Source organism: Mesoplodon densirostris, chromosome 16, assembly GCF_025265405.1.
Source record: "Mesoplodon densirostris isolate mMesDen1 chromosome 16, mMesDen1 primary haplotype, whole genome shotgun sequence".
Classification (NCBI taxonomy): Eukaryota; Metazoa; Chordata; class Mammalia; order Artiodactyla; family Ziphiidae; genus Mesoplodon; species Mesoplodon densirostris.
This window is the reverse complement of record NC_082676.1, coordinates 35,890,584-35,909,573: the sequence shown is the minus strand read 5'-3', so window position 1 is coordinate 35,909,573 and position 18,990 is coordinate 35,890,584. Positions and strand designations below refer to the sequence as shown.

At 51.8% G+C, this 18,990-nt stretch overlaps 1 protein-coding gene across 1 annotated transcript; it reads right to left on the bottom strand.

Moving 5' to 3' along the window:
- Positions 1-3,018: 3,018 nt before the first annotated feature.
- Positions 3,019-10,917, bottom strand: SERPINE1 (serpin family E member 1). Its single transcript, XM_060120079.1, has 9 exons — positions 10,751-10,917; positions 9,824-10,095; positions 8,965-9,198; positions 8,231-8,425; positions 7,418-7,616; positions 5,863-5,963; positions 5,663-5,749; positions 5,043-5,126; positions 3,019-4,712 (listed from the first exon to the last, which is right to left on the bottom strand). The coding sequence occupies exons 2-9, from the start codon at positions 10,092-10,094 to the stop codon at positions 4,675-4,677; spliced, it is 1,209 nt and encodes a 402-aa protein (XP_059976062.1). The 5' UTR covers position 10,095; positions 10,751-10,917; the 3' UTR covers positions 3,019-4,674.
- Positions 10,918-18,990: the final 8,073 nt, after the last annotated feature.

Genomic DNA, 18,990 nt, shown 5'->3' with positions numbered 1-18,990 from the left:
AGGAAGTATTCCTGCAGGAAGAGGAATCCTTTAGCCCCAGCTGAAGTTTTGGCCATAAATCTCAGCATAGAAGTATCTTGTGAACTGGCTCAGGCTACATCTAGTTTTTGTGTACAGGCTCTAAGCCAGCTAGGAAGAGGCAAAGTGGCCTCTCTGGCCTTTTTCCCTGTAGTTCTACAACCATATCTTAGTCCTTCAAGGCTTGCCAGTTGCACAGTGAGAATAGGAAAGGAAAGACGGAGAAGTCATCGAGGTTAAAGGAGAGCATCTCTCTCTAAAGCTGAGAGTAGCTTTGGGAAGCTACTCATTCTAGGCCTCGTTCCTCTGGGTCTTGCCCTGGTTCCCACTGGCTTTCTAAGGGGAGAGGAAGACCTTCCTTCCAGGCTTGATTGCACTTTGGGGCCCCTCTTACTACATCAGCCTCGTGGGAGACAAGAAATCCTGAATGTAAAGAGAGGAAACCATGAGGAGGAGGTGTAACAACCACATCTCCTTGGAACATCCTAGTGCATCGTGTTGGAGGCCCCAAGAATGCCCCTGGACTGACCCTTGAGAGGGATACAGGGGCGGAAGGGCAGTGAGAAGGCCTTAGTACGTGTTGAATGACTGAAGAGGGAGTCAGTGAATGGAGACCTTTTCTAGATTTACTCTCCAAAACATTATAATCAAAATTTGCTCCAAGGAAGTCTAACATAATTTTAGGGAAAATTATAATGTGAAGCTTCTTTCAGTTCAAGGTCTAAAAATCTATCTTTATTCAAGGCAGTGGGGTTATTCAGGAAAGTTGTGAAGCCTTTTTTAAGCTTCAGAAAAGGTAGAATTCTTACCAGGCAAGAGGATCACCTTTGATTGTTTTGTACCATTTGAAAATGTTGGTGTTACCAACATAATCACATTCTTGCGGGATTAGGAAATTCTTAAACAATACTTAGTCCCATTGCTAGGAAGTTATCTTATGCATATTCGAGCACATGTGCACTGGGATAAATGTACAAGGATGTCCGTCTCAGCATTGTTGGTAAAAACAATGACATTTTTTTTTTAAAAGCCATGAAACAACCAAAATGTCAATCAGTGATCCACTTTTACCCTTTCAAACTGTTTGAATGTCTTAGTATGAGCAGGCGTTCCTTGTCATTTAAAAAAATCACCTCTACCCTGACTGCTGACTCATCCCCACCAAGAGGTCATCCTGGCTGTCCTTGAACACTTCCAGTGATGGAGAAGTCACTACCGCTTAACTATCAGACAATGTTTTGATCAAGAGCCTCTGGACAATAATTAGTTCCTATTAAGACATGATCTAGGTTTCCAGGGGTGGGGCTGGGTCTATCAATCCCATCTTCAGGGCTCTGGAGCTGGATAGCACGCAATTTTGACAGCTAGTTCTTGGTATTTTTTCCATTTAAAAATTATATTTGAATATATGAATGGAAAATAATTGGGGGAAGTATGTCCTCTGGCAAAAGCCTTCAAGATACTGGGAGAAGACAATAAAGGACTATTCAGGATAACATTTTAAGGAGGATATTAAGCATCTATGTAGGGGCTTCCCTGGTGGCGCAGTGGTTAAGAATCCGCCTGCCAATGCAGGGGACACAGGTTCGAGCCCTGGTCTGGGAAGATCCCACATGCCGCAGAGTGACTAAGCCCATGTGCCACAACCACTGAGCCTGCGCTCTAGAGCCCATGAGCCACAACTACTGAGCCTGTGCACCTAGAACCTGTGATCCGCAACAAGAGAAGCCACTGCAACGAGAAACCTGTGCACTGCAACAAAGAGCAGACCCCGCTCACCACAACTAGAGAAAGCCTGTGTGCAGCAACAAAGACCCAACGCAACCAAAATAATTTTTTTTTTTTTTTTTTTTTTTTTGCTGTACGCGGGCCTCTCACTGCTGTGGCCTCTCCCGTTGCGGAGCACAGGCTCCGGACACACAGGCCCCGCGGCCATGGCTCGCGGGCCCAGCCGCTCCGCGGCATGTGGGATCCTCCGGGATCGGGGCACGAACCCGTGTCCCCTGCATCGGCAGGTGGACTCTCAACCACTGCGCCACCAGGGAGGCCCAATAAATAAAAATTTAAAAAAAGAATCTATGTAACCTAGGGGCAGGACAGGAATAAAGATGCAGACATAGAAAATGGACTTGAGGACATGGGGAGGGGGAAGGGTAAGCTGGGACGAAGTGAGAGAGTGGAATGGACATATATACACTACCAAATGTAAAATAGATAGCTTGTGGGAAGCAGCCGCATAGCACAGGGAGATCAGCTCGGTGCTTTGTGTCCACCTAGAGTGGTGGAACAGGGAGGGTGGGAGGGAGACGCAAGAGGGAAGGGATATGGGGATATATGTATAGGTATAGCTGATTCACTTTGTTATACAGCAGAAACTAACACACCACTGTAAAGCAATTATACTCCAATAAAGATGTTAAAAAAAAAGAATCTATGTAACAAAAGAGCTTTGTTTTCAAGGAACCTGATGTGTCAATGGGGGTGGGGAGGATAACATGCACACTCAAAGAGCATACATACATGCACGCACTGTTACACACCAGGAGAAAGAAAGATGGGTACATGCCAAGCAGAGAGCGATGGTGTTGACTGGATCCATGGTGGGAGAAATGGATCTGGTCTGGGTTTTGAGAAATGGGGAGTGGGGTAGGCATGGGGGAGGGTGGGGACATTTGGTGGGGGAAGGAAATGGCATGAACAGAGATGGGAAGTGACAGGGACAGTGAGCAGGTGTGTCTGGGCAGGTGGCAGGTGTTTGGGGAACCCTCTTTCCTTTTTGAGGATGATGCCCAAAGGGAGAATCATGTCCTGCACAATGTATCCCTAGGGGTCTTGCAGAGCCCCGGTGGCCAGCCCTGTGGATTCGCCCATGAGAGGACAGTGTGCCTTGAACTTGTGGTTGTGTGTTTCATAAAGATCCCTTTCACCCTAGAGGTCTGTGAACTGACAGGGTTTGGATTTTGTACCGTGTGAAACATGGAAATTCAAGGCCAGGGACGATTTTGGAATATTCTTTTTATTTATTTATTATTTAAAAAACATTTTTTAGTTGCTTCTATATCAAAAGTGAAAAAGCATAGAATTCAACACACTTTCAAGAACGTTGGACCCCACATTTGGGTATCCTTGAGGGTACTGTGTGTGGCTGTCATTGTCCAGTGCATCATGAAAAAAGAAAAAAAACACACAAAGAACGAAGATTTTTCACTGAAGGGTGCAGTGGGATGATTAGGGTTCTATTAGGTTACATTCATTCGACATCTATGTGCAATTCTTCAATAAATTGGTCTTCATGACTTACCCACCAGCTAGTTGGCTTTCAGAAAGATGATCTAACGGGGGTAATTGAGCCGGAGCTTCTTGCTGTCTCTCTCATTCTCTCTCTCTCTCTCTCTCTCTCTCTCTCTCTCTCTCTCTCTCTCACGTGTCCACAGCTCACACACAGCAGCCGGAAATGACACACTGAAGTGAGTCACCAATGCGGCTGTGAGTCACCCTGTAATTGGGGAAAGTTCTGTCCTGCTAGGTCGTGTAGCCCCTTGCACTCCTGCTTCTAAGTATATTGGAAAATTTTGAAACAACAGCTCTGTCTGCCTTCACCCACCACATCCTTTTGGTCCCTAAAGTGGGCTGAAGTTGGACAGTCCTGGCAGGGGTCCTGCTCCACGGAGTGGAAAGGCCAGGAGAGGAGCGATGGGGTTCAGGCAGCCACCAGGTGGCAGTGTGGGCCCTATCACTCCTGCTGCCAGGAGGGGAATGACAGGCAAGTGGCCACTCCTGAGGTGCAATGACACAGACCACAAAGGAACACTATGAACAAGTTTAAATAATAGGTTTTCTCCATAGTCCTTTCTCTCTCACAAGCACACAAGGACGAGGATGTGATAAATGCTCAGGGACACCCCTGGCATCCCACCCTCCCCATCAGGATATTGGCGCCAAGAACGAGGCATACATCTCATCTCTCTCCCTCCATTTCTGCAACATAAAGTTTGTGGGAAGCAGAAACCTGCTTCTCTGAGTAAACAAGTCACCTACACTCCAAAATAATATATGCACACTGTTTCTGGGGAGGGAGCAGCCAGGCCTGGGTGGGTCTCGTGCCTCTGAGCTGGGGGAGGACGGACCTGGACATGAAAGGGTGTTTCTCCTATCGGCCTTCTTTGGCCTGCAGCCAGCTTTCTCAGCAGTGGCAGACAGTGCAATAGTGACGGCAACGTGACCGGAACACAAATTATTTCTAGCAAACACACAAAAGCTCCTTCCCGTGAGCCTTGCGGTGCCATCCTGCCAGGGCCTCAGTGGGATCCAGGTCTGAAAACCTGAACGGGCAGAGCGATGGGCAGAAGCAGCTGTGCAAATGATCCTGGGAGTTCTGCAGTCTTGTTGGGAGACCTTCGGGGCGTTGTGCTTCCGAGATCTCTCCCAGAGTCTCCACTGGGGAGATTAACTCAAAGGTCCTCTTTCCCCTTCCTGGGAGAGCTGGAGGTCTAAGAGGCAGATTCGAAAGATTTACCATTTATAAAAAAAAAAAAAAAAGATAAATATCTTCTCTTTCTCCAGAAAAATGAATTAAAATAACAGTTCTTTGCTCCGGACTTTCTTCTTCTTGGACATCTCCAGTTCCGTCCCAGATGAGGGCTGCGTTTCCCATGGTCAGGGTTCCATCACTTGGCCCATGAAAAGGATAGTTCCTGAGGATGGAAGAATCATGGGAGATGAGAAGTGGGGGGAAGGGGAACAGCACAGCTCACCCAGCTGGGTGTTTACGGATGAACTGAGATACGGGGAGATGAGTGAGTGTCTGGAGGCACAGCTGCTCTAGTGACTAAGCTGGGACTGGGGGACAGACTGAGCACCCCGTCCGGACAGAGCACTGCCTCCGAGGAGGGCAAGGGGAACAGAGCTATGATTCCTTGCCTGGAGTCCTCTTGGGGGGAGTGGGGGCGTCTACACCTGCCCGGACTAGTGCCCGAGTCCAGGAGAGCAGGGGGGGTGGGAGGTCTTCCGGGCCCCTGGCTCACCTGTGGGGTTGTGTCGCACCACGAAGAGGAAGGGTCTGTCCATGATGATCTCCTCGGGGGCCATTCGGGCTGAGACTGTAAGGGCTGGAAGAGAAGGGACCATGTCTTAGAGCAGAGGGACGTGGGCACGGGAGCCTGGACTGGTCACAGGTGATCCAGTGACAGCGGCACTGGGATGGGGCGGTTTTAGGAGGCTCAGTTGTTTCCTGGATGTGAACCCTAAAAGTGTTGGGATGTCCTCTGAGGCCTGGTTTCCTCCAGGAATCGGGTAGAGATCTCTCAGGTAGTCACTCGCAGGCACGTTTCTCTAAACCCTTTTAGGGCATATTGGAAGCAAGTGCCTTTAAGTTGACTGACCACTCTGAGAGCAAGCCAGGACCTCACAGTCAGAGGACCTCAGAGCCAGTGGGGAGGGAACGGGGTGCTGGGGAAATCAGGCCTGTATTCTAGTGGGATCGGGGTGATGCTCTCCACACGGGAAGCGAAGCTCTACCAGGAGAGACCTGGTTGACATGGGCAGTGGGGTCTTCCCGGTTCACCCAGGGTCTGGGTGCCAGACTGTGGCCCCTCCTGGAAGCCTGGGGCTGAGACTTGCCAGGCCTCACCTGAGCCTGACTCACCTGTGGAGGAGGACGCCACCGTGCCGCTCTCATTCACCTCAATCTTCACTTTCTGCAGCGCCTGCGACACGTACAGAAGCTCTTGATCTGAAACAGAGGTGGATACCAAAACACATCAGCTTTGGTTCTCAGAAGCTCCTTAGTCCTCTTAGCGACCCCACTGTCCACCAGGGGAAGAAAGTGAAAGGAAAACCTCTTACCTGAAAGTCTTGAGAAGTCCGCCCGGGTTGGCCTAAACATGTCGGTCATTCCCAAGTTCTCCAGGGGCCTCCTGAGGTCAACTTCACTCTCCAGGGAGAACCTGCAGACAGGAGCAGGACACAGCTCAAGCTCAGGCCACCTCTAACCCTACCAGGTATCCCCATCCCCACAGACCAACAGGATGGGGACTGATGTGAAAGTAGAAGTGGGGGGCTTCCCTGGTGGCGCAGTGGTTAAGAATCCGCCTGCCAATGCAGGGGACACGGGTTCGAGCCCTGGTCTGGGAAGATCCCACATGCCACAGAGCAACTAAGCCCATGCGCCACAACTACCGAACCTGCGCTCTAGAGCCAGCGAGCCACAACTACTGAGCCCACGCGCCTAGAGCCCGTGCTCCGCAGCAAGAGAAGCCACCACAATGAGAAGCCCGTGCACCGCAACGAAGAGTAGCCCCTGCTCGCCGCGACTAGACAAAGCTCGCACGCAGCAACGAAGACCCAACGCAGCCAAAATAAATAAATTAATTAATTAATTAATTTAAAAAAAAAAGAAAGTAGAAATGGGAAGCTTGTTTTTTCAAATCCGTTTGCAAGGTCTCCTCCTTGCTCGGGGATTCTAGTACCAATGAACATTTTCCTGCAATCTCCCCACCCCCTTGAACCTATGACTAATTACTTTCCTCAAATAAGGCAGTAGTTTCAGCACAATTATATTCAGTCTGACTGGGGAGGGAGGGGGAAGGGCAAATTCTTCTGCAAGGATATTTGAACAAAAACCCGGTCTGTAGATTGTGTTCGAGAGCTGAGCCTGAGGAGGACTCCAGCAGCGAGGCTTTGGGGCTCTCGCTCTGCTTCCCATCAGGGCACAACTAATTACCTCTATTTTTTTTTTTTTTTTTTAAGAGAGAGAGAGTGCGTGCTAACCAATTAAATTATCCTCTTTCCCTAAGCCTGGCATTATGCTATCTGGAAATTTGGGGTAAGCATGGTGGGAAGCTTCCCCAAAATTCTGGAATTATCCAGTCTCAGCCTCCGGCACCCTCTTTGCTTCTGCAGAAGGATTTTTAAAACTCTGCTTTGTCGGAAGCCAGCTAGAAGCTGTAGTTCTGCCTGTTTCATCTGCGGAAGTGATTCCTTTTGTCTCCATTGTTTGGATGCTAACTTGAAGAGATGGGGGTAGGAGTGAGGGGCATTCCTAAAAGAGTGTAGATCAATGTATTACCCTCCACCCCAACCCTGCATCATTTATCTCTCTGGCTCTTCCTTTAGCCAGCTTTTGCTGGGTATTCAGAGGGTGGTAAATGTGGGGCATGGCCTAGAAAACTCCCCTGCTGCCCTCCAGCAGAAGAGGGATGATGAGAGGAATATTAATCAAACCCAGGCCGGAGTGTTTCCCATCAGCCACCCACACATGTCCCTGTCCCTACCCTGCAAATGTCACGTTTGGGAAACTCCACATGGGGGTGGCACTTTCAGGGAGCCAGGGGAGAGGGGAGGGGGTAGGCAGAGGGGACTAGAGCATTGGCAAGTGTGGCAAGAGCAAAGGGTGGCTTACTTGGGCAGAACCAGGAGGCGGGTCAGTCTGGTCATATTCCCTCTCCACTGGCTGATGAGCTGGGCATCCAGAATGCTGGTGAGGGCAGAGAGAGGCACCTCTTTTTCGTAGGGGGCAGCAATGAACATGCTGAGAGTGTTCCCATGGTAGGGCAATTCCAGGATGTCGTAGTAATGGCCATCAGGAGTGGTGAACTCAGCTGTGAAGACACCAAGATGGCGCATTGGCAATGGCTCCAGCTCTTGTTGATTCTAACCCAGCACTGGCTTTTCAACTAGTCCTCCTGTCCCCGCCACTCTTTCTGGAAGCCAGCTCTCCATCCTAGCTTTTGAGGCTCCCCCACCCCACCACTCCCCTGTTCAATGTCTTTATTCCCATTTCCCTTCTCTTCTGCTAAATCACAGTGTCTTCTGGGTTCTCTGTCTCTTGTTGGCCTTCTTTACCTTCACAGCCTTCTCCCCAGGACCCAGCTATTAATTCATTCCAATCCCCATCTCCTTAACCTCAACTTTTACATCACTCTTCCCTAGAAGGATTTGTGAACCCCAGGTTATCACACTAGAACCACATGAAGATGAGAGATGGGGTCAAAGTGGTCAAATATGGGCCTGAGGGAATTTCTGGATTTCAGCTTCATCTTGCACAAGGTAAAAGCTACTTTCTGCTGCTCTGATAATCCCAGTGTCTCCTACCTGGGGGGTCTTTGTCACAGCTGGGGTGTATTCTAGGGTTTCTCCTCCCTTAGAGGGAATGCCCCCCAGGGATGAGGTGCACTCACTGTGGGACTTGGGGAAGGGAGGGTCTTGCACTTACTGTAGTTGAACTTGTTGGTCTGAGCCATCATGGGCACAGAGACAGTGCTGCCATCGGACTTGTGGAAGAGGCGGTGGTGGGTGCTCGCCTCTAGAAAAGGCATCTTCCACTGGCCGTTGAAGTAGAGGGCGTTTACCAGCACCAGGCGTGTCAGCTGGTCCACAGACCCTTCGCCAAGTAAGTCACTGATCATGCCTGTGGGAAATCGAAGTGATCAGGAGGCTAGATATTTTTAAATCCTTTTAGATGGTCCTCTTTAGTGCCCAGTCCTCAAATGGATGTGTGTCAGAAGGGATTCCATCAGAAGACAGACTGGGTAAGGTTTAGTGAACCTATCTAGCTGCTTTCAACCCCTTTCATCTTCCTAAGAGTCTCAGAAAGCCTTCCAGGTCACCACACTTTCGTGGTCTTGGGATCCTGTCCAGGATCAGACCTGGAAACATAAGTCTCCCCTTACTTTGCTCCCTAAGCTGCGGTCTTGACGGGTTGTGTGTGCCCCTTGTCGTGGTTATTACTGTTCTTAGAACACCTTGCAATACTTCTTAGGGATGACTTTAGAGTTGGTTCACGGGGAAAGCCTAATTATGGAAAAACATGATGCTTTGATTCTTAAAGCACTTGACCTTCTGTCTACAGAGCAGAAGATGCTGGAAGGGAGAGGTTAGGACACTTGGGGTTTGAATCCCCTTTCTCTGCAGGCCCTTGGGACTGGCCTCCTTTCCCTGCCTGCTCACCTTTTGTGTGTCTTTTCACCCAGTCATTGACGATGAACCTGGCTCTCTCTATCTTTGAGAAGTCCACCTGCTTGACTGTCGTCCGGAACAGCCTGAAGAAGTGGGGCATGAAACCCTGGACCAGCTTCAGATCCCGCTGCACAAAGATGGCATCAGCTGTGCTGATCTCATCCTTATTCCATGGCCCCATGAGCTCCTTGTACAGTTGATGGAGGGCAGGGGCCATGCCCTTCTCTGGGACAAAGCAGGGAGGAAAGGACACATTAAGCTCATCTCAAACCCAGAGCTCCCAGTGGGGCTAACCTCCCCTAACCCTGCCCACATGCACAGGACCCTTCTGCTCCCCCTGAGGTCTCTGGATGGAGATTTCATTCCAAACCTTAATCTTTCCTCAAAAATCTTAGGTCCTAACCCTTTCTTTAGCTTGGAATATTTTTCTCTGTTTTTAAGTTATAAACTCTATTTTTTTCTTTTAATAATAACAATAGCTATCAGGCATTTCACATGCATCATTCTAGTTGACCCTTACAACAGCCTCACGTGGTAGATACTTTTATTGTCCCCATTTTGCAGATGAGGACACTGAGGTTCGGAGGGGTTAAGGTCACACAGTATTTGAGTGGTGGGGCAGGGCTGTTTTATACCAGATCCACTGGCCTGTCCACCTTGTGACTGCCCAAGAGCCAAGTGACACAGGGTGTGGTGAGAAGAAGATGCAGTGGTCCATCCCTGTGGCATGGGAGGGCAGGAGTTGGCTCAGCTAAGCTGGGGTCAGCCCTTCCTCTGCTTCTGGTCAGTTACACCCCTGTCCTGGGAAGACCACGTGAATGCCCGCCTCCCACTCTGCCCCATCTCTCACCATCAATCTTGAATTGCATTGCCTCTTGGATCTGCCGCTGGGTTTCTCCTCCTGTGGTCAGCTGTAACATGGCCATGACTGAGGCTACCCCATAGGGTGAGAAAACCACGTTGAGGTCCTTGGAGGCCTGCACCACCTGCTGAAACACTTTCACTCCAAAATCTGCAGCGAGGTGGGCCGCTGGAGACTGGTAATGGTAGGAGGCAGACCCTTCACCAAAGATGAGGGCCAGGCCCAGCGCGAGGCAGGCAAAGACAGGAGACATCTGCATCCTAGAGCCAGTGGAAAAGGATCAGATGAGGGAATAGTTCTGGAAGGATGGTGAGTGGGGAGGGGTGATGAGACCCCAGCCATGGCCAAGTCCCCCATGTTTGCCGCTGGCAGATGATACGTGAACAGGAGGGCAAGACAGAAACCATGATGAGTTCAGATCCTGAGTCTTTTCCCCTCTGTCTCAGCCCCAGGGAGTCTTAAGTGCGTTTTCACCTGTGGGAATCTTGGAACCCGCTGGCACCACCCTCCAAGAGATCTCCTTTCCCTTCCAGGAGGCTGAAAGGCGAAATTATAATAACATCTGCGATTTACACGATACTTTTTAATTCTCTTGTGATGCTTTCACAATCATTGCTTCATTCAAGTTAGCAGGCATCAAAATCCCCTTTCCTGCGCTGGGAAAGGGGAATGTCTCAATGGAGAGGGTCCAAGAGAGGTGAGACCCTTGCTTCTGGGTGGGGGTATTGTTGGAGGGTCCTGCCCATCTTCCCCGCTCTCCTGTGATCACTGATATGACGGGGTCAACTCAGGGCTGCAGGTCTCCGGGGAAAGAAAGAGGAACACTGGAGATCATGGACAGAGGAGATTCTGCAGAGTTGTGCTCCCTGCCTTAGCCCGAGGTCCGGAGATGGAGAGAGTTTGCTTTTCTCTTACCTGAAATTCTCAAGGTGCCTTGTGACTGGAAGTTTGTTCCTGCTGCTGCTGGGGCTTCGGGTGTTGATGGTGGTGGCTATTCCTCTGCTGGGGAGGGGGTGTGGCTCTTTGGACAGTGCTCTTGGTGCTTTAGCCAGATGCAGCTGTGCTCTTCTGGAGGCTGCTGCTTCCCTTTATACCAGATGTGAGCCGGAAGTAGATTAACTCATGGCCCGGCCCCGCCCACTTTCTGGCTCTGGAAGTCTGTCTGAACAGTGGCCGGGCCCCCTCAGCACCTCCCTCTGTGGGACTTGCTGAGGCATCTGTGTGTGTGTGCGTGCTGCCCTGTGTCTGTACATGTGAGAGAGAGGGCTTGGAACAATTGAGCAAACCCTGGTTGCCTTGACCCCAGGGCCTCCCTTGATTTTGCTGCCCTCTGCCTCGGGATGTTATGCCAGCTTGACCCCTGGCACCCAGTGCTTCCTTTCCCCAGTGCTCAGTGTAGGGAAACGACTTACACTTCCTCCTTTTCCTTTGGAGAAACAGATCACTGCAAAGTTATCAGAGAAGCTAAAGATCCTGCAAACTTTTGTCCACCAGCTCCATGCACTGGCCAAACTGGGAAGAACACCCCTCCCTCTTCCTGACCACATCCCAGCAGCCAGAGGGCACGGAGCGTGCCATGTGATTGTCTGGGTTTTGACTGTCTAGGACATGAGCCTGGTGGAGAACTCCCTCCTCTCTTTCCGTCTTCCCTGCCAAGCGCCTGCCAGCCCGTCCATCGGGTGATGTGTGGCTGACTCCCCCACGTGTCCAGACTCTGGTGGTGTCCCCAGGGCTCTCTTTGTATCAACAGTCCTGTCTGGCTGGGGTTTGAGGTGTGCTGGGCGGGGTGGTGGCAAACCGGGGTAAAGGGGTAAAGCCTTGGCTGGAAATTAGGAGCCCAGTGTGTAGGTTTCATTTTTCTGAGCTGCCTGCTGTGACTGGGGAGGATTACATCTTATCCTTTTCCTCCAGATGCAGACATTTGGAGGGCTGGAGTGGCGGCAGTAGGGGTGGAAGTAAGGCCATCAATTCATGGCGGGTTTACGGGGTGTGCTTCTAGGGCACTGGCATTAGGGGTGGCAAAGTGACCAAAGAATTCTATAGATGGTGGACTTTGGCTAGAGGCTAGTTTGTAGGACTGGGCTGGTGCATTTAGGGGTCTGGTGGCACCCTTGGCTGTGTAGCCTGATGTTGTGGACAGGGTAGTGCCAGAGGGGTCCTGGGGGGGATGGTGCCCTTGACTTGGGTGGGGGAGTCCACACACTGTCATGTTTTGTGTAGGTGGTGGGGTTCAACTGGGAGTATCCATGGAGACAGCCGGTAGCAGAATCACAGGAAGTTTAAGTGGGTGGATGTGTCAGGATGTTTGTTTTGGATTTTTTAAGTAAACAGATACCAAGGGCAACTGCAGCTGGAGGACTTTCCCATTTTCACTCTGCCTCCACCTTTGTTTTCCCTGTTGCCCCTGGGAACCAGGTGGGGATGTGGGGTGGCACGGAGAGAAGGGGAAGCCTCCAAGCCATCTCCTAACCCCAGAAAGGCCCCAATGCCTTACTCTTCACCCTTGGGGGCCACAGGGGGACAGGGACCTGGGAGTCTGTGTTGAGAGTGCCAAGCCCCAAGTTGGAAGAGCAGTGGGTCAGGAGGTGGCTGGACCTGCCCTCCAGGTGCCCCACTGTCCGGCCTCTCCAGCCACTTCAGCTGAGCCTCATCCCTTCCTCCGTGGGCTATTCCAGAAGCTGTTGTCTCTCTCCTCACCCAGCCTCAGCTATAAAAGCCCTGTTGTTTTCTGGGACCGCCTGGGTCCTGCCAGGGCAGTGACCACTTCTGTCCCCACCCCTGGACCTGAATGATCCTGATGCCATTCCAGAAAAAGCCCCCTGTTCCTGGGCACAGGAGCACCTGGGAGCAGCTCTATGTCCTGTTGGGGAGAGAAGGGGTACGCTTTACCTTGGAAACAGAAAGGGCTGACTTACTAAGGGGTCTTTTCCCAAACTGGAGGAGACTTGTAGGTATCTGGTGGGTGTGGATTAGAAACTGAGGCAAAGCCTAGTGTAACTGTACCATGCTGGGTTTTCTGACCCTCCCTTTGATTTTCTGATCACTTAGGGCCGCCAGATGATCTAAACCCAGACTTGATCATGGTCCCTGCCTCTCCTCTCCGTGAAATGGCCTTGCCTCCCCCTGGTCTGCCCTCAGGAGATCTTCTCCACACCAGGGTGCAGTCCGATCGCCCGCTGCCCCAAAGCAGACCTCCCTGCAACGTCCTTCTCAGAATCCAACCTGACTCAAGGAGCTGTCACTTTCCCTGAACACCAAACTAACAGTCTTGACCCCGTCACCTCTTTCAAGTGTTGGCTCTTTTTTTAAGGGGTCAAAAGTCCCTAGTGTTGAAATAACTGGATCTCTGACTCCCGGAGGGTCTGAGATAAGAGGGTGAGTTACAGGGCTGTGGATTTCTGGGGGAAGTTCCGGTTCTAGCCAACTGGGAAAGATGTTTTCATCTGCCCTGAGCAGGTGTTTCATGACGAGATCAGACTCACACTTTCCGTGACTGTCCCCCATCCCTGTCCCCATCCCACCCACCCCAGTAGCCCTGGTTCCACTGGGGCCTCAGCTATGCTGGTCTTCCCTCCAACGCTTTACCTCCTGCCCTCCAGTTGCCCTCTTGCTCTCTGCTCTTCCTCTTTGCTTCCCCTTAGCTCTCCAAGCCCCAGGTACCCACCCTCTTTTTCTCTTTCCTTTTCTCCCTCCTAGACTCCTCTTCTTATCTCTTCTACTCATCCCTCCATCCACTGGGAATCTCCATCCCTTCCCGCCCGTGTCCTCTAGTCCCAGCCATGTGAGCTCTCTCCCCGTTTTCCCCCTCTCTCTCTTCTGCTCTCCGTGACTCAATCCCTCTTTCCCTCTCCTCTCCTTGTGCAGATTCCCTTTTACAGTCAAATGCTCGGCTCCAGGCCTTCCTGTGGGGAGGAGAGGCTGCCTCCTATCAGTTACACAGGCTCCCTGGAATGCTAAGAGCCGGCCTCCTGATTCTTGGTAATTCCACTGGGAGAGCCGGAGGTGGCAGAAGGCCGGAGTCCTACTAACTCACAGCGCTATTTCTGGCCTGGTGGCTTTCCAAAGAATACAACGCCCAAAATAGCCTGTGTTTGGGCTGGGCTCTCGGCCCCATCTTGTAGGAGTGAGCCGAGGCCTGGGCTCTGTGCCAGCTTCTTCTCATTGAAGATCACAGCCCTGGGACAGCCCGACAGACATGGGCCACCTCGGCCTGTCCAAAGTCCCTCCTCACCCTGCCGCCGAGGCTGACTTCCCCCTAATCTGCCACCATAAGCCCCTCTCCTTTACGCCTTCTCCAGCCGCCACCTCCAGCCATCTCGCCTTAAATTCCCGTAACAGTAAAACCTGCATCCCCCAACGTGGGATGCTTTTTTCTCCAATCATGTCATAGAGTTTCAGAGCAGGAGGGCTCTAAGAACCATCTGGTCCGGTCCTTTGAATTTTCAGGTAAGAGACCTGAGGCCCAGAAAGGCCATGGGATGTGCTTGAAAACACACAGCGACATACCCTAAATGGGAGAACAGCGCGCATTGAGCCGGCCTGGTCAGGGCTCTGACACTTAGCTACTTATGTGTCTTTGGGCAAAACCAAACTTTGTGGGTCTCAGTTTTTGTATGTGAGGTAGGTATGTAGATGGACACTCATTCCCACCCTTCAGGGTTTTTGTGAGGATTAAATGAAATATTGTAAGCGTCTGGCATATTCCAGGCTCTCACTAAGTGGCAGCCATTCTCGGTTGGGGCAGAACCAGGACAGGAACCCAGACAACTTGAGCTGTTAATTTTGACATAAGGCAAGCGCCTTGTTATATATTTTGATGTCTCTCGGTGATTAGCAGAGTGGATGAAATGCCTTGGGAAGCGGACTGGCTGGTCACCCAAGAGAATGGTTGCCAGCCCCTCTGTCCATTTCAAGCCAGATCCTCTTGATTTCACTCTGATCCTGACATGCTCCCGCTGGCCGACTTCGCAGACTTTAGATCCTGGGAAGGTTTTCCTCTCTGAGGTGTGGGGTCACATGTGGAGCCACTGACATTTGACACGTGTCTTGAACCCTCCAGCATACCAGGAAGGACGGAGGCTTGTTTTATCAGCAGGTGAAAGTGGAGTAGAGTGTGACCTACTCTTCTGGTCTTGGCCCTTTTGTCCCCTTCTCTGCCACCCACATCCCCTACGTCTTGTTGATTCCCCTATAACACCCTCTAACAGTTGAACCTCTTTTACAAACATCCCCTTCTCTTACAGTCATTTCTGTGCTTATCCTTCACTTTACTGTGTCCATCGCCATGTCTTATTTATCCTTATTTCTCGGAGGGGCGTTGGGGGCCAGTATTCCCTTGGGGGTGGCCTCTCATAATGTCAGTGTTCAGTGAGCACCAGAGACCCCTCACAGCCCCCAGGCAAGAAAGAGCCTGTTCTCTTGGGAGAAGGAGGCAGAGGGAGAGAAAGGGGCCCAGTGTGGCCACAGGGGGAAGTATGGGGCAGATGGCATGTGTGACTTCTGGGGTTGGTGTGACCGCAGAGCCTGCCGGTGGCAGCCAGAATGAAGTAGTGCAGGCCTGGGAGCCTCCCACTCCCACCAGGTCTACCCCAGTCAGATCCTAACCCTGCCTCCACTTCTCTCTCCACGTACATAGGTTGTCTAACTCTGATTCACTACTTTCCTGTTTACCAGAACTTGTTCCTCATTCCCAGCGTTCCTGCATCTCCCTTTATCACTTTCTCTGGACACATCTTCTTTCATTTTACCCTGGCTGTTGCGTGAATCTTCCCCCAAATGGCCAAATGGTTATTGACAATCAACGCCCGATGGTGTGATTCAGAGAAGCATAAGCTTCTCCCTTCTCTGAAGGCACAGACACATGTCCTGGGACAGAAGATTAACATCATGCAATGATTAGATTGAAACCATCTGTCAAACTCTGTATACAAAGTTGTAAGACTCGGGCGATCGGGGTGTAGGCCCAAATGTGGAGGGAAGTCTTCCCGGAGGAAGAGATACTGATGCTGGGTTGCAAGGGAGAAGCAGAGGGCAGCATGGATGGGGCGGGGGAGCGGGGGAACAGGTCACAGATCCCAGGACAGGGAGGGGAGAACATGCTTCCATCCTCTCTCCGCCTGTCTCCATCTCTGGGCAGCAATCCTTTCTGCCTGAGGCAGCCCAGCTCCGTCTTGCTCTCTTCATGGGCTTTCGTGTTCTAGGTCTGCTCTTACTGCAGCTTCTTCCCACGTTCTTGAAGTAGAGGCTCCTGCTCTAGTCTACATCCTGGCTCTGGATGCAACCAGTTTACTGAGCTGGGCAAACGCCCAGATAAACATCCACGGGTTCGAACTCGCAGATACGGAGGGCTGACAAGAAGGGAAGGGGAACCTCCTGATGGCGGTGGTGACCCTGGGTCAGTGGGGAGCTTGTGGGTGGCAGAGGTCCCAGGAACGAAGCAGCCTGGTGATGCAGCACAGATGGAATTTGCCAGTGGGGAGCCAGGGACATCCCGAGTCACTGACTATTCCTTCCCTCTTACTTCCTCGCCATATGGAAGCAGGCCTTCTCTGCATGTCTGTTTATCTGAGTCACCCCGGGCTGCCTCAGCTGGCTTGGTGAGCAGGAAGGCAGTTGGTGCCTGTCTTGCTGGCTTGCTTGGATCCTCGGGGGGCCCAGAACTCTTCCTATGCCCCTCCACGTCGTGTGGCGGCTGAAAGGGCCTGGGAGAGGAGTGCAGTGTGTGAAGGAAAGGGAACAGGAGGACCTCAGCTTGATCAGGGGAGTCACAGGACGGCTGCCTTCCCCTCATCCTCCAGCTCAGTTGTTCATAAAGGAGCTTCTCTGAATCTCTTCTGGGATGAGTTTGATGTGACATTCAGAGATGCCTTCAGAGACTGCACCGCAGTCGCTGTCCTAAGCAGCACCCTCTACCCCCTGCAGGCTGGAGGCCACATAGAAACACTTTCCCCGACTCCGGCCACACCCACCTCCTGATTCCTGGCTTCCTGGGCCCACTCCCTTCTCCAGAGCACCCAGCTCTTCCTTGCAACTGCTCCTGTCCCTTACGTCATCCTTGTCATCCTCGGAGACCTGCTTTTTCTCTCCAGGATTCCCATGGCTGCCTCTTCCTGACCTCAGAGACCCCACCCTGATTAGGAAAGGCATCCCAAGGAGACCCACCACCAGAAGGTTCCCTTTCCCTTCTTGTCAGCCCTCCGTATCTGCGGGTTCGAACCCGTGGATGCAACCAATCTATCATATCCTCAGTCGGTTGAATCCCCCGATGCAGGACTTGTGGCTACAGAACCTGCGAATACGGAGGACAGAGTATACTATACCATTTTATATAAGGGTCTAGAGTATTTGTGGATTTGGGTACCTGCGGGGGTTCTGGAACCAATCTGCAGATACCAAGGGAAGACTGTATTCAATCAGACCTGCTTACTGAGCCACATGTGTTTGCTCTCAACATGTCAGGATTCTCCGGTGGTCATCACTGTGACCAGACATTCTGGCTCCAGTTATCCACATGGTCATGAGCAAATCATTTTCCCTTCCTAATGCTTCAGTCTCTATAGACAGACACCATGGGCATGAACAAGATGTCTTCTGTAGAAGGAGGCAGATGTGGCCTGAGGATTAGCAGGAGACTCTGGGTAACTTTTTTAATCCCCACAGCCTTACTTTTCTCTTCTGCAAAATGGGGAGAATGATGCCACTTCCATAACTATCTTGTTAGGGTTTCAAAAGATGGCTTGAATGAAATGACCAAGTGTATCTATCTATCCATAGGAAGAAAGCAATCAGTAGCCTTCAGCTGACTTTAAAAAATGTGTGTGTGTCTGTGTGTGTGTGTGTCTGTGTGTGTGTGTGTCCTCTCTTGAGCCCATTGGTTTCCTGAGTGTAGAGGGTAGAGACCAAGTCTCCTGTGATAGAAGGGATTAGCTAATCAGGTCCTCAGGTAAGGAACCCCAGAAATTCAGCAGGTGGGGCCGGGGCACTGGGGCAAGGAAGGCCCATGTCTGGCACTGGACCAGGCTTCCCGCAGATGCTTGAAAAAGACATCATTACCAAGTTAAGAAATTCAATCTAAAGCAGATGCTCAGAGCTGGCAATGCCTGCTGTCCCTCCTATTCCCAGGACCCAGAATTATAACATGGCTTTGTCCTGAGTCCCTTGCCTGGTGGTGCCTTGCTGTGCCCCCCACTCCCATCAGTGTCAGGAACTAACAGGGCTGTGTGATTAAAGGCTGATTCAGGCAAATGCATAACTGTCATTCACATCGCAGCTCTGCCTGGGGAGACAGGGGTGGAGGAAGGGCTGGGCTGCTGGAGTGAGGGGAGCTGAGGTGGCAGGCGTGAGGTAGCCCAGACCTGACAAAGGTCTGGGGCCCCTTCTGCTTCATGGCTGGAAGAGCAGGTTGACCTGGGCTGCATTTAACACCCAGGAATCAGACCTGGGCTCTTTCCTGGAACTGGCCTGTGGGCTAGGGTCCAGGTCAGGAGAGGGGAAGCATGAGCCACCCCGTCTCCCCACCTTCCACAACCCCACAGGAAGTGCCATGGGCAGGCGAGTTGGCACAAGTTGGGCAGTACTGCCTGCCACCCCGCCGCGCCCATCCCTAACCCCTGTCCTGAGACCACACTGGAGATTAGCCTCAATCTTGGCCTGACCGTCTGGGCTCCCTGCCTGCCTGAGTGCCAGGCGGGCCTTGTACCCAATCCAGGGAGGAACTAATTTGGGAGCGGGAAGTCCAAGGTCTGTCCCCATCCGTGTAGAACCTCCCCATGTGTCCACCCCAGGCTTGCTCTCTGGGCCTCACTGCCCACTGCAGGGGGGAGGGGTTGCCTGCTCATGGTGGACACATCACCCACTGTGGACACACCGCCCATGGTGGATATGCTGCCCACAGTGGACATGCCACCCACAGTGGACACACCACCCACTGTGGACATGCCACCCACAGTGGACACGCCAACCACAGTGGACACACTGCCCATGGTGGACACACCACCCATAGTGGACACACCGCCCACGGTGGACACACAGCCCATGGTGGACACACCACCCACGGTGGACATGCCACCCACAGTGGACACGCCACCCACGGTGGACACACCACCCATGGTGGACACACCGCCCATAGTGGACATGCCACCCACTGTTGACACACT

What these genes read in the sequence shown, in the direction of transcription:
- SERPINE1 (XM_060120079.1), bottom strand. Translation starts at nt 10,094, where the DNA reads ATGCAGATGTCTCCTGTCTTTGCCTGCCTCGCGCTGGGCCTGGCCCTC. An exon ending in AATGCAATTCAAGATTGATG is followed by an intron (nt 9,199 to 9,823) that starts GTGAGAGATGGG and finishes GCTTTGTCCCAG; the next exon opens with AGAAGGGCATGGCCCCTGCC. An exon ending in GACCAACAAGTTCAACTACA is followed by an intron (nt 7,617 to 8,230) that starts GTAAGTGCAAGA and finishes GTGTCTTCACAG; the next exon opens with CTGAGTTCACCACTCCTGAT.